General features: G+C 45.9%; 1 protein-coding gene across 2 annotated transcripts in view; it reads left to right on the top strand.

Annotated features, from left to right (window-relative positions):
* TRPM8 (transient receptor potential cation channel subfamily M member 8) overlaps nucleotides 1-14,700 on the top strand; it is an 81,611-nt gene that overhangs the window by 47,305 nt on the left and 19,606 nt on the right. For both annotated transcript variants that reach the window (XM_014862582.3, XM_070489349.1), the window contains 3 exons: nucleotides 995-1,136; nucleotides 2,658-2,829; nucleotides 4,953-5,130. In XM_014862582.3, coding sequence (XP_014718068.3) covers nucleotides 995-1,136; nucleotides 2,658-2,829; nucleotides 4,953-5,130 — 492 coding nt within the window. The remainder of the gene's footprint in view (nucleotides 1-994; nucleotides 1,137-2,657; nucleotides 2,830-4,952; nucleotides 5,131-14,700) is intronic.

The following is a 14,700-nucleotide window of genomic DNA, read 5'->3' as shown; positions in this document are numbered from 1 at the left end:
TGAGGAGAGTAGAGAATAACGAGAATGCTAAATATTGCTCAGCATTTTCATTTGGGGCCATATAATCTTCTAAAATGCGCTTCACTTTGACGCGAGTGCTGGCTATGGGCCTTGCGCTCCCAGCTACAAGCATATTTCAGTCCCAGAGCCAGAGCCTGTCATAAAAACCAACCTAAAATTATGGTTGAAGGCAAAAAGCAGTGTGCACTCCACGTGGTAGAGAAATTGGGGTATGCCCCAACCATGGCCCCCACTGCCTTTGCTGCATCCCTGTAGGCCTGCCTTCCCCCGATAGCTTCAAGGCAGAGCTTGTGGTTCCAGCTGAGCCGATCGAGTGGTGTCCCTTTGTAGAGAAGCCTGACAATTCATATTTACACCTACCCAGAATGACACGGTTTACAATGAGCGCTCACTCTACGATTTGAAGGGAGGAAGAACTCACTTTCCTCCTCCAATAGCTTCCCTTTCGGCTTCGGTTAAAGGCCCAGCATTTGAATCACCGTTGGTTGGACATGATTTCTAGAGCATTCCATTTAGCAAGCACATATGGCTTTCAATTAACACATTAGCGGGTGGTCAGCTAATCAAATGATCTGGTGCGAACGAGGTAAGTTTCATTAGGGGGAAGCTGGCAGGGTCAAGTCTGGTGGTTGGGGTGGGGTGGGCACTGGGGTCGCTCTAGAAGCCTGTGAGCCAGGAAGTTAGCGATACGGAGATTGGGTTCCTGCAGCAGTATTTGAGGATGAAGGACTAAAGTGGCAGGAATCTCTGAAAGCTTTGTTGTATGTGCTGTCCTTGCCGCTACTGGAGTCCACCAGGGCAGAAGATCATGGCCTTTGGTTTTCAGTGACTGACAGGTGGGTGATGTCCCTGGCCCGTTTCCAGTGTCAGTCCCCAGGCTCTCGGCTGGTGCTTCACGTTGGTCATTTTTCAAAGTAAAACTTTGAAATGTTTTTTCAGTATCTCACGGATTCCATTCCCCTTCTTTTCCTAGGCTCCACCCTTCTAATAAAACCTCTTTGTATTCCGGACGAGTCATTTTTTGCCTGGATTACATCATATTCACTCTAAGGTTGATCCACATTTTCACTGTAAGCAGAAACTTGGGACCCAAGATTATAATGTTGCAGAAGATGGTAAGTACAAAGAACATTGGTAGTCGTCATTCTTCTTGCTATGCTGAGTTCCTTTAATTGTTGATGGGGGGGTTGGCCATAGAGTGACTCTTGCATTTCGCAATCAGTAAGGTTTGCTTTCTTTGATGTGTTTTCATCAGGGGCCTCTCCCAGGTTAAAATTTAACAAAAAGTAACTGTGAGAAGCAGACAGTGTAATTCAGTGCATTGTGAATAAAGAAACTCAATCCGTTGTATTTATTTGGATTTTACACTTTACCAAGAGCTTTCATTTGAGTCTTAATAATTCACTAAGAGCATAGGCAAGATAGAGATTTTATACCCATTTTAGAGATGTGGGTAATCGGGTCCAAGGAGACTAGTAGGTTTGTCTAGAGACGTGCGGTGAGCTGGAAGCACAGTGAGGCTGGGACGTCAGTCTTCCAACCGTGTAATATAGATGCAGGCAAAGCACCACTAGACCCTTTTTATAGGGACCTATAACAGAAAGATGGTGGCCTAGTGGTTAGGGTCAGGTGCTCTCACTGCTGTGGCCCGAGTTCCTGTCCCAGTCAGGGAACCATACCATCCGGCTGTCAGTTGTCACACGGTGGTGGCTGTGTGTTGCTGTGATGCTGAAAGCTCTGCCACCAAGATTTCAAATACCAGCAGGGTCACCCATGGTGGACAGGTTTCAGTGGAGCTTCCAGACTAAGACAGACTAGGAAGAAGGACCTGGCCACCCACTTCCAAAAACACTGACCCTGAAAACCCTAGGAATGGCAGCAGAGTGTCGTCTGGTAGGTGGCTGGAAGGGGCGAGGATGGCACAAAAAGACTGGACGGGGCTCTGCTCTGCTGTCCACGGGGTCACCAGGAGTTGGAATCCATTCAACGGCACTAACAACCAGGACCAGAAAGATAATTACACACTGACAAGGATGCTTTGCTGAGCTTTTTTCCAGATGCCCCAGCTTCCCGTGCTTCTGTCTTTAAATCAGATGGGAGTCAGATTAGCTCATCTGGAGCTTTCTTCCAACACCGAGGATCGTTGAGTTTGTGGTTTTAATTCAAAGCATATCTGAGGCATCCCGTCACCATGAAGTCATGCTGTGTGTGCAAAAAATTAAAACGAATTAAACTGTGCATTCTTGTCTAATAAGGGTAGCTTTTATATTGTTAAAAAAAAATGAAGGACATTATTTAGGGATTTAAAGAAGGTGAGCACCGTGAGATGTAGAGAAGGCGGAGTTCTCCAAAGTTAGGGCCCTCTTTTGCTCTCAAGCTGGTCTCTCATTCAGAAAGCTTCTATTGCTGAGCTGGTTTGGAGGCAGCAAAAATGCATCAGTTCGTTTCGACTCTGGAATAGAGATGTTCCAAGACCCAAAGGTGACGATGGCCTTTTTTTTTAAAAATTAGTGAGGGAATGCTGGGTGAGTTGGGTTCCCCAGACCTTGGAACCTCTGCCCTTCTCTGTGGTCAACTGAGGGGACGAGGCGCCTTTGGCGCAGTCCTGACTCCGTTCCCCTGTCCTCCCTTGACAGCTGGTAGACGTGTTCTTCTTCCTGTTCCTCTTCGCTGTGTGGATGGTGGCCTTCGGGGTGGCCAGGCAAGGGATCCTCAGGCAGAACGAGTATCGCTGGAGGTGGATATTCCGCTCGGTCATCTATGAGCCCTACCTGGCCATGTTTGGCCAAGTGCCCAGTGACGTGGATGGTGAGCCTGACTTGGCCCGGGGGGGCGGGGACAGTGGACAGGAGGCAGTCGCTTCCAGAGCCAGCCTCTGGGGCTCCCCACGCTGACCCTTGGGGATGTAACAGAAGCACACGGCGAGCCCTAACCCTCAAAACCTTTCCTTTGTGCCTGAGCGGGATTTTACGTCTGCCTTGCAGACGGTGCCCCAAATTCAGCCTGCCAGTTTCAAACTCTTTAAAAATCGCGTTTCTCATATTTTCAGCAGCAACGTAGCAATTGACAGCAACAAGCCCCACGAGTTTAGAAATGAGTGCCGTGAGTCATGCTCTCCTATATAACCGGGCACCCAGTTATTCCAAAAAAAAGCAATATTAAAGATTTTCCATTGGAACCTGGGAATTTAAACTTCCAGAGTTAGCCCACTGCCAGCTATGCTGGGGAGGCAGGCCGGTGGTGACGAAGATGGCGTTAAGGCTAATGGTGGCAGAGATGGCATTAATTTGCCCGCACGTATTTTACATGAGGAAAGCGTGGGGCCTGTGCAAACTGGTGTGTGTTTTGAATGAGCTGTTGAAAGCATCTTTACGATGCTGACAATGGTCTGGGCTTGTCATGTTCTGTCCTGCCACCCGAAAAGGATCCTGATGTCTTCCCTGCCCTCTTAGTCGTATTTCTCAGCTCCCTGGTGTTTTCTCGATTTTCCTCGGGGCCTCCTGCCGTCTCTCTGGCCTCCTCCGCTGCGGCCTCTTCCAAGATCTTAGAGACAGCTCTTTTTCCACGCAACGGTGGAAAGGCACTTTGTTATTATCATTCCTTGTCCGCACGTGCCGTTTTTCATAGATGAGCACATTGCATCCTCGCGACAACCCCGCAGGTCGGTGGTTTCAGTCCTTTCGTGAGGCAGCTCATAGTAACCTAAAGAGCAGGTGGCAGGCGGAGTTCAAATCCTGCTCAGCCACGAGTGCGCTGTGTGCCCTGGGAAGTGACTCGACCTCTCGGTCTCTCCATTCTCTTATGGGTCAAACCGGCGTAGCCCCATCTTCCCCGCAGGGCGTCTCACCAGCCGCAGGACCTCACTCCCACACCCGGAGGAGGAGACTCTCTAGCCCAGAGCAGCTCCCAGAGGGCCAGATGCTTATGTCCATTGCCTTCTTTGAGCTTTCTCAGATGCACCTCAGCACATGCAAATGAAAGCTCCCCATCCTCCCTTTCAGACTCGGACTTCCTCCGAGGCCCCCCATTTAGGGTCTGTTGCCACCGTTCATGCAGTTGCGCAAATCAGAAGCCTTGATGTCACGTCCTTGACACCTCCTGTGATTTCATCCACCATATCCAGTTTATCAGCTACTTTTACTTGACTTTATCTCCTAGATGTCTTTGAAATTCAACCTCATTTTAGCATCCCCACTGCCACCCCCACAAGCCATCCTCACTGCCTTCCTGCATGGCTCTTAGTGTAACCTCCTCATGTTGCCCTCTGGCTCGTTATGATCTGTGCTGTGGCCAGAGTGGTCCTTTAATAGAGAGAACCTGATGTGTCATTCCTCTGCTTAATGCAGTCTAATGGCTACCCACTGTTTTTAGTATAAAGATAAAAAAATTAACATGTCTGGTCGCTGCACATCTTATTCTCTCATGGCCACAGAAGTTTCCAACTTCCTACCACAGGGCCTTTGCATGTGATGTTCTCTCTCTGGATGCTCTGGGCGCCCATCTCTCCCCTTCGTGTAGTTGGCTCCTGATCATCCTTTTGCTCTCAATTCAGAGACCCTTCCTTCTTAGGAAAGCTGTTCCTGGATGAGTTGCCTCAGTTTATATCCACAGAGCATAGTGGGCATGTCATTCTTAGCATTTCTCATGGGCTAAAAATTTAAACATACGTGGTTGTTTATCTGCCTACCCAAAGAGGCTGGAAGGTCTTTGAGGGCAAAGATCATGCCCTTCCTTTTATCTCTGATCCTGGTGAAGTCCTTGGCTCATAGTAGCTACTCAATAAATCCCTATTGAATGCATGAATGAGTGATTCTACGTTGTTTGGATAAAGCACCTTAGAACAGTGCCCAACACATCCCATGATCATCACATGCCACTGCACTGCCCCCTCCAGAGGATCGTCACTTTGCCTCTTGGTTCTACATCCTCAGGTACCACATACGACTTTTCCCACTGCACCTTCACCGGGAACGAGTCCAAGCCGCTGTGTGTGGAGCTGGACGAGCACAACGTGCCGCGGTTCCCCGAGTGGATCACCATCCCGCTGGTGTGCATCTACATGCTCTCCACCAACATCCTGCTGGTCAACCTGCTGGTCGCCATGTTTGGGTATGTGCAGTCAGTTCCCTGGGTGTCTGGCTGTGCCAGGAGGGATGGAGGGGCTGGGAGCAAAGCATCCATGGTCTACCCTCGAGGAGCTTACGGTAGAGCTTTAGGAGTCTGGTGGGCTGGACGGGGTGGGGCCTTAAAGGGACTGTATTAAAAATACATTGTATCCCGATTAGCTGTGCTGTAAGTTTATTTGACACCCAAGACGAGCACGTGTAACACCCTCCAGGGCGTTCAGACTCTGTATGTTCAGCATCCATTTCACAGTCTCCCTGGAGCGCCATGACGTTGACATGACATTGACTACAATGCAGTTCAGCTCATCTCCAAGGTTCTTATTTTCCGTGGACTCAGTGGTATGGATTCTAGGCCTTAAAGGACACAGCCTGTAGTTAGTTACTCCTTCACATTTTTCAGTTTAACTACAAACAAAAAGAGCAGAGTCAGGAGACTGAGTCTCCTTTGGGGCTCATGTCTAATCAAGTTGGGGAGAATATGATATGGACACTAAACTGTTTTTATTGCCTCTGGCCATTCTCTTTAATACTTTTAGAGAATCATGTTTTTCATTTCCCCTTCATCTCTCTTAGGAGGGTTTCAAAGAGCCCCACGAGATAGTTTCGGTGGGAGTACTTTAGTTTTATGCTGTTGCTTTATGGTGGGTGGTCATTTTGAGTATATGAATCCTGGCACAGATAGGCAGACAGAATAATTAGCAACAAAAAACAAATTAAAAAATTATTTGTTAAACCTTGGGGTGGAAGAGAAACCGTTAGTCAAAACCAGAAACCGAGTTACTATGAAAGGTAAGATAAACACATCTGATTTCATAAAACAAGTGTTGAAGGTAAAGGATAGCTCCGATGAAGTCACATGGTGAACGACAGACTGGGGGGGGATGTTGACCTATGGTGAGCAAAGGCTTTTAATTCCTAATATAGAAAGAGCTCCTGCAAACTGGTAAGAGAAAGATGGCCCAGTAGAAAATTGACAGAGGAAATGCAATTCAGAGAAGGACAATCCAAATGGCCCATAATGGTATGAAAAATTGGTCAACCTCGTGGAGAGAAAAGGTCAGATGAAACCAACAGTGAGATACCGGGACACATCAGATGAGCAAATATGAAAAGGAGCCCCTTTGCTGGGGACGATGCTGGGGAATGGGCCTTGCTGCTGGGAGTGTGAAGTGCCCTTAGCTCTTCGGAAAGAGAGATGAAACAGTAATAGCAAAAATACGCAAACCCTTGACCCAACTCCTTCACAACGGGAATCTATCCTAAGGATGTAGGTACAAAGAAAGATGTTTACTGGATCACTGTTTGATGCCTATCAATGGGCGAATGACCCAATAAAGTGCGTTATAGACTACAGAATCATAGGCAGCGATCAAAAAGAAAAAGATCTATATTTATTGACTCGGAGGGACAATATTTTGTTAAATATAAAAAGCAAATTGCAGACATTTTTATGATATAACCTTGTTTTCTTTCAATAAAAAAAAAGAAATTAAAAAAATCTGGTATATATTTCACTCGTTACAATGATCACATATTGCTTTTGTAATTTAGAAAAGAAAATAAGAAAAAGACAATTGTCCCGTAGAGCCCTGAGTTTCTGAGAGACACAGGATTGTAGATGAGGGTCAGTGGCCTCCCTTTGTGGGGCCTGAGTGGGGCCGTGTGCCTCTGGGGATGTCACTCATCGAAGGGGCTGAGCAGCGAGGGACCGTCTGGTCTTCCAGTGTTCAGAGAAATCCTTCTCCCGTCCGGTTTCTACCCTGTGGCCACAGGGATATTTCTAAAATGTCACTGCTCTGTTTAAAATTCCGGAAGACTTTCAGTATTTCCCCATAGCTTTCAGGGTAAATTCCAGACTGTCCGCTTCCCCCCAGGCCGTCCATGACCTGGCCTTTGAACATACCATCAGTCTTCACCCCTGCTATCTGTCCCCAACAGGCACGCAAGTGTCCATCTCTAAACAGGGCCATCTGTCACGCCTGATGCTTTTGCACATGCTGGTCCTTTTCCTGGCTTGTTCCATCTCGACCGTCTCCTGCCCCATTCCTGTTTGCTGTTTGAGTTGGCAAGCATCACTCTTTGCCCGAGTGGTCCCTGATGCCCTGTCCACTTTGCATAGAGGCTCCTTGGGCCCCTTGCACAGGGACAACTTTCTCTCCTGCTGGACAGTAAGCTTTGAAGGATGGAGCTGGGGCCTGTCTGAGCACCTGGCACTTTGTGGGTTGGTTGGATGAGTGAAAAGAACAGGCTTCTTTCCCATGTTTGGTTCATTATTTGGTCATCAGTTAGGAGTTTGGCTACCAGGTCTGTTATTTACTGAGAAGCATTGATGGTGAATAACGGACCAGCAAGTGATTCATCTCACAGATGTAGAGCATCTGCTCTGTGCCAGGTGCCTGGGCCTCAAAGATCTCATGGTCATTGGCGCCACGTGGCCTTACAGAGGGAATGTGCAGCTTCCCCGTCACCCCCCCCCCCCCCGACTGGTGGCCAGGGAAGGACTCCAGAATCGGGAAGCCTGTGTCACTCACAGGAACCTAGACAGTGTCATGCTGCCAGAGGTCCCCAAGTCTGAGCTTGCAGAGAGAGGTGGCAGGTAAAGGGTGACCATGTGTCCACTCAAGGGCAAGGAAGGCAGGACCAACTCCCAAACCTGAGGCAAGAGTGAGGAGGGCAGGGGATGGTTTGGGGTCCTATTTTATAGGGATAACATATCCTATAAGCCTTTACCTCAAACCTTGGATAGTCTCTGTAAAAACCGACCACATATATAATTTCTACAGAAATTAAACCAAAGGGCCGTCAGCTCCCACTGCCGTGACCTTTGCCCTCCTCTAATTCAGTCAATCTCCCCTAGGCACAGAGTAGAACAGTGCTCAGAGCTTTCCTGAGTCTGTGTGCTCTGAGCTGTTCACAGACTCTCGAGGACATGTCACGTTGGTAATCCATTATCAGGATTACAGTCGTGAAGTGACAGCATTTGGAGCCAGCCTGTCATTTTCACTTTGAGGAAATGAAAGTCGGGCAGCTCAGTGTCAGCGGCCACACTGCTGTGGACTTGGCTGTGTCCATTGGAGGCTGGAATGCAGATCTCCTCCCGATGAGCCCAGAGCCATAGCACCACACCCCACTGTTGCCCCTACAGTGCTTAAGTGTGACAACTTGGGGACATGTCCTCTCTAGGGGGGTGCCTCTTGGGTTTGTCCTGGGTTAAACCAAGGGCCTTTTCTTTGTTAACACCTGTCTGGGGACTTGAGAGCAGCTAGAGCGGTCCCCTTGCCATCCTTGGACGAAATCGTCAGACGCTGTTCTGATGGCTATGATGGTTGTTCTGGGCTTACTCCGCGAGCCGTCGGCCCCAGGCTGTGACCCCTGTGTGACACCACATCAAAGTATTCCTGTGAAAGCTTAACCATACACAATGGCCACCTTATGAGCTGCAACGTAAATGCACACTCGGGGATTTTAAAGCATCTTGGAGTGCTCTCTATGTGGTATTCACAGGGAGAGGAAAAGGGTGCAAACATCTAAGCTTATTCTATATTAATATGATTGATTATCAGAGGCCCTGAGTGAACTTAAAATCAGTAGATGACTCTGGGTTGTCTTAACGCGGGCTGTAGCCATTACAGGCACTGTGACCTGAAGATAAAGCCACCCCATGTGTTTCTTCCGAAAAGGACTCGTCAGACATGCCCTAATCTAGACTAATTCCTAAGAGTAAAATATTTTTTGAATCTTAGGAATAATGCATGTTCATTATGAATACACAGGAAAGTAGAAAAAAGAAAATGATCCCCTGGTACAGACTAAAGTTTTGGGTGCTATACTTCAGCAGTCAAAGGGAGGCTGTTGAAATGGGTGAAAAAAAGAAAAAAAGAGGGCAGGTAATTGTAATAATAGTAATAGCTGGGGCTGTCCCTGTGGTGTAGTGGTTAAGTTCACGTGCTCCGCTTCAGCAGCCTGGAATTCACAGGTTCGGATCCTGGGCACAGACCTTGTCAAGCCGTGCTGTGGTGGCATCCCACATCAAAAAGAGGAAGGTTGGCAACAGATGTTAGCTCAGGGCCAGTCTTCCTCACACACACACACACACACACACACACACACACACACACACACACAAATACAAATAGTAATAGCTAGTATTTATTGATACTTTTCAGTACTAAGCACATCCACGTGCTACCTCATTTAATTGTTAATCATTTTGGCGTAAGTGTAGCTTTATTATCATTTTACAAATGAGGAGTTGGAGGCAGCAACCTCTGTTAAATTAACCTGCTGTTAAGGGAGTTGGTGGGCACATAAATATATTAACATAATATAATATAACATAATACAATATAATGTAAGCAGCTTGAAAGGCTATTTGCAAAGGACCATGGTGCACAGAGAGGGGGCCTGTGAATTGTGAAAGATAGTTGGGGGGGGAGCTAGGGTCAGCAGCAGCTGACAGAGGTGACATTTGCTCAAGGACCGTGTGCCTGGAGCCCAGAGCCTGGCTGGGGAGGGAGAAGCAGAGGAGAAGAAGTGACTCTGGGAGAATTGGCAACCTCCAAGGGTGGAAGAGTATGCCAGGTTATGGAGGGTCTTTTATCCATGTTAGGGAATTTAGACATTTTCCTGTAGGTGAAGGGAGAGGGCACGGGTCTTTATACAGGTGCATGGCACAGGCTCAGTGGTGCTATTCTGATATCCTCAATTGAGTTAGCACTTCAAAGATCAGTGCGGTGAAACTGCTGGTTGTCTCTCGTGTTGGCTGCTGTTGGCTTTGAACTTGCTTTCTTGATGCTGCGGAAGAAGAGGGGAACGGGGATGTGCGGCTCATTTTAGCATGCATGCCGGCGGGCACTGCGAGGTGCAAAAAGTCAGGGTCACTAGGGGTCCTGGGGTGGCGCTGGTTGGATATTGCTGGTGTGTTGGGGATGGAATAATGAACAGAAAGTGCAGGAAATCTGTGAAAAGCTTGCAGGAGGTGTTTGATTGAAATCTAGCTGGCAAGTTTCTTGTACTTCAATTTATTCTAAAATTCTGCCATTGTTTTAGCATCCTCTTTTTCTTCATGAATTTTTTGCAGACTTTTCATTCTGTTCTGTGGATCAGTCTTTCTATTTTGGTTTTTATTACCAAATGGCTTTAATTACCAACTTTTAAAAAATCATTTTAACATCTGTTGTACAAGTCCCCTTCATTATCCTTATTCAAAACTTTCCTGGCTTTTCTTGTATATTTAACCACATAGAGGAGTCCAAGCCTTATCTTCTGAAATCCTTTTTTCTTTCCCATTCCAAAAAAAAAAAAAGCAACCTTGTGAATTTTATTGTAATGATGTTAACTTTGTAGAATCATTCAGGGAAAGCTGGCATCTTTAAAAAATGGTATCTTACCATCCAGAAAAAATAGTGTGATCCTTATTTATTCAAATATGTATAGTTTCTCAGTAAAGTTTTATGGTTTTATTCATATGAATCTGGCAGGTTTTTTGTTACATTTTTTTCCTAGCCATTTGTGGTTGTGAGCGAGATATTTTTTCTATTATGTTTTTTTAAGAAGCACTTTTTGATATGTAGGAAGGCTATTAAAGTCTTGCTTATTTACTTTGGAACAAATCCCGTCTCTGGTCTTTCTTTTCTGTTTTTCTTTTATCATGTCTTGGAAGGATCCTCCTGTTTCTTATTTATTAAGCTCCTTTCTTTTTCGTTGTCTTTTTTTATTTTTCTAATCAGAAATGGATGTTGAATGTGGCCAGAAGAATTTCTAGCAACTATTGAAATGATGTTTTTTCTTTTGATCTATGATGTAGTCTAAAAATGATGAATTATATAAATGATCTTAATTTTTAGTCATTCTTCTATTCTTTGCTCGTGGCATCTTATTCTTTTAACATCCTGCTGGATTTCATTTGTGTAGGAGACTGTCTGAATCCTAAACATTTGTTATCTCTTGATAACATTTTTGATTGCAGTGAATTCTTGAAAGTTTGTCTCTGAGGGGGCCTCTGCTTCCTCCTCTCCTGCTTCTTCCTCATCTCCTGCTTCCTCCTCCTCTCCTGCTCCCCTGAGGGTGTCTAGGTGGTCTTAGGAGCCAGAACTCAATTATCATTGCAAATCTCCTGCCACCTGGGTAGCTGAGGGCACAAGAGATCATGGGAGATGTAGAGTCAAAGGGAACGTAGCAGAGTCCCTCTCAGGGAAAATGCTAGATGGTCCGTGGGTGGCAGGGAGATTCTGAGAACCATTTGAGTTGGGGTGATGAGAGCCTGGATGGGAGAGACGGTCTCTAGGCTGCTCTGGACGTTGGGCTTTGCTGAGGGGTGGGTGTGCTTGTGTTGGCACTAGTGCGCAGCCTCTCCCCTACAGAAATGGAAACCAGTGTCTAAAGAACATGAAAATTATTCCAGCAAAGCAGTTTGAAGCAGTCCTCAATTATCAGCCTTCCCTGGGAAACGCTTGTGTCTCTTTGTCTGAGTCTGGAACAGAGTTGAGAGAAAAAGAACAGTTTGGAAGCTGCTGCCATGTGGGAAAGTGGACCTCAGTAAATAAACCTCAGCATGGCCAACCCCAGAAATGCATTATTTATGCATGATGGCTTTTGGGTGTTGATGCCCCGTAATCGGCTATCTCACCCACACCACCTGGGATGTGGATAAGGGTTTTTGCTGTTTGCCCAGGAAAGGAACACTGCTTGCTGGATCCACCTGGGCCCTGAGGTGCAGAGGAAGCAGAGATTCCAACAGGAGGCTCCTTGCAGCCAACTGGGTTGTCCTGAAGAACAAGTAAAACAGCGATCCCAGGCAGAGTTCTTCAGAATAGAGAATGACGCAAATGCAAAGCTTTGCTTTGTGGGCGCTGGCCTAAATATATTGTAGATCATGGATTGGCAACTTTTTCTGTAGGGGCCAGCTAGGGTCTTTGCTTGGGCCAGATGCCCCCATCCCCACTTCCTGCTTTATAAAAACCATTCTTTGCTCACAGGCCCTACAAAACAAGTCGGGGGCTGGATTTGGACCCCAGGTTGCAATTTGCCCATCATTTTCCAAGATGACCTAGAAGATATGAGATGTTCTTACTGCCTCTGAGTGACCAGTTAAGCCAAGATGCAAATCTCTTTCCACTTGGACCCTTCTCGGCCACAGTTCCACTTTGAGCTCCCGAGGGAGGGTGGGAGGTCCACCTGCCAGAAAGAACGCCTTACTCTGCTCTAAGCATCATCAATATTCCTTGCTTCACTAGGAGTTATTAATTCCTTTTGGACAAAACCTCAGAGTACACCATTCACTGCATTAAAATGGATGCTGTTGCTTCTTTGTGTTGGTGTGTTGAGTTTTAGGCATGGAAGGGGCAGTCAATAAAATCCATTTTTGACAGCATAGAGAAGATTTTAAGATGCTCCTAGGGACAATAATTTGAATGGTGATTCTTGTTCTGGCACAAAGTAGTAAACTGATTTCTGGCAAGTTCTTAGCCTGGACTCCATTAATTGGGGCATGTCCGTCGCCCTCTCTTACTGCAGTGGCCGAAGCCTGCAATACCCTTTGCAGACATAGAACCAGCAGAGACTAGCGAGGATGGATAATGATGTTAGCCTCAAAGCACCCTGACCTATATTTGGAAGGAACGCCAGGCTAACTGCCGGATTCGGTTTGCTGCATTTCATACATCACAACCACTGTCTTTCATCTAACAAATCTACCACGTAGGGTTGACGTGAGAATCAGTCAAGTAACCATTTTACATGTTTAGCATAGGAGCTGACATATAGTTGTTGTTCAATAAACATTAATTCCCTTCCCTTTAAAGACCACGCCCTGTGGAAGAGGCACTTGCTGCAGAAGCTTGTCCTGCACAAACCCAGGACCTGGTGTAGACCTCGGAGGTGTCCAATTCATCAGTAAACTCCAAGATAAGCAGAGCCAAGTTTATAAGCAAAGCTATAACCGTTATCTGATTAGGTTTGTGTTTTCCTTGTGTGTGTGATCTTCTCATGGCTGAAGATATTTAGTCTTGGATTGTCATGTGCTAAGGGTCAAGAATGTGGTCTTGCAACAAACGTATCTGGTTTCTCTGCCTTATCACTTCGTTCAGGTTTGGTCTGAAGTTTTCACCCAGAATTTGAAGAACTGGATGCCTCCCCCTGAGGATTTGCTTATAGGAGAATTCAAATAGTTCATGCTGCGTCTGTGGCTCTCTATTGATGTTAGCAATAAAAGTATCTTGGATGGTTGAGCTTCCCAAGTAGTAAAATGCTTCACTGTTATCTTTTACTAAGTAGTCCAATCAAATCCTTTTGAAATAGAGCGTAGCTCAAAACATTTCATGCTCCCCTCTGTGGGGTGGCATGGTGTTTTTGCAAAGCAAATAGATGCTGGGTTGGATGGCAGAGTGCAAATCTTGGCTTCTTCATTTCCTAGTTGGGTGACTCAGACTATGTACCTACTCTTGCTGTGCCTCAGTTTCCTGATCTGGTAATCATAGATGAAAATAGGACTTACATCCTACAGAGGGTTGTTAGAGTAATTGTCATCAATCTAAGTAGGCTACTTAGAACAGTACCTGGTATATAATAAGTGTTAGCTATTTTATAGTCTTGGTTTACCTTGAAACTGAGAAATCAGTGGTATAGTCAGAAATTTTCCCAATAAATAGACATTTTTCTAATTCTGTAAGTAATTCATGCTCATGGCACCATGTTCAGAAAGCAAACAGAAAGAGAACAAAGAGCATCCATGATGTGATGCCTGAGATGACCATCATTCACGAGGGGTCTACTGCTCCCTGTGAGTTGTGGTTTACTTGGTGGAGATTATATTGTGAGTGCAAGTGTGAGCCTAGTTATTTTCACTTAACATATATGATAAGCATTTTCCCAGAGTATAGACGTTAGTCACCAACATAATTTTTTTTTTTTAGATTTTTAAAAATTTTTTTTTCCTTTTTCTCCCCAAAGCCCCCCGGTACGTAGTTGTATATTCTTCATTGTGGGTCCTTCTAGTTGTGGCTTGCGGGACGTCACCTCAGCGTGGCTCGATGAGCAGTGCCATGTCCGCGCCCAGGATTCGAACCAACGAAACACTGGGCCGCCCGCAGTGGAGCGCGCGAACTTAACCACTCGGCCATGGGGCCAGCCCCCATAATTTTTAATGGCTGTGTAGTGTAATCCTATTGATTCACCGTAACACGTGATACATTGTCTCAGCATCGGACATTTTCGTTGTTCCAGTCTGTTGGGTGGAAGGTGGGGACAGCTGTCCTTACAGCGCTTTTGCAAACAGCTGTGTGTGTCTATCCATTCATATATTTTCCTTTCTCAGTATCTCCTTAGTCATAGATTAAACTTCCAGAAGTAGAGTCACTGGATCAAAGGGATGAACATTTGTAAGGCTCCTGATAAATATTAATAGCTTTTCCAGACTGTCTACAATTAAACTCCCATAAATGATGTTTGAGAGGCAAGTGATTTCTAAGAGAGTTGACATCTTGGGCCTCTTTGCATCTAACACAATAACAGACTAACGAACAAAGACACTCCTTGGAAGATCTTGAAACAAAAA

The sequence above is a fragment of the Equus asinus genome, chromosome 19 (genome assembly GCF_041296235.1).
Source record: "Equus asinus isolate D_3611 breed Donkey chromosome 19, EquAss-T2T_v2, whole genome shotgun sequence".
In the NCBI taxonomy this organism is placed as follows: Eukaryota; Metazoa; Chordata; class Mammalia; order Perissodactyla; family Equidae; genus Equus; species Equus asinus.
This window is presented reverse-complemented; position numbering and strand designations above follow the sequence as displayed.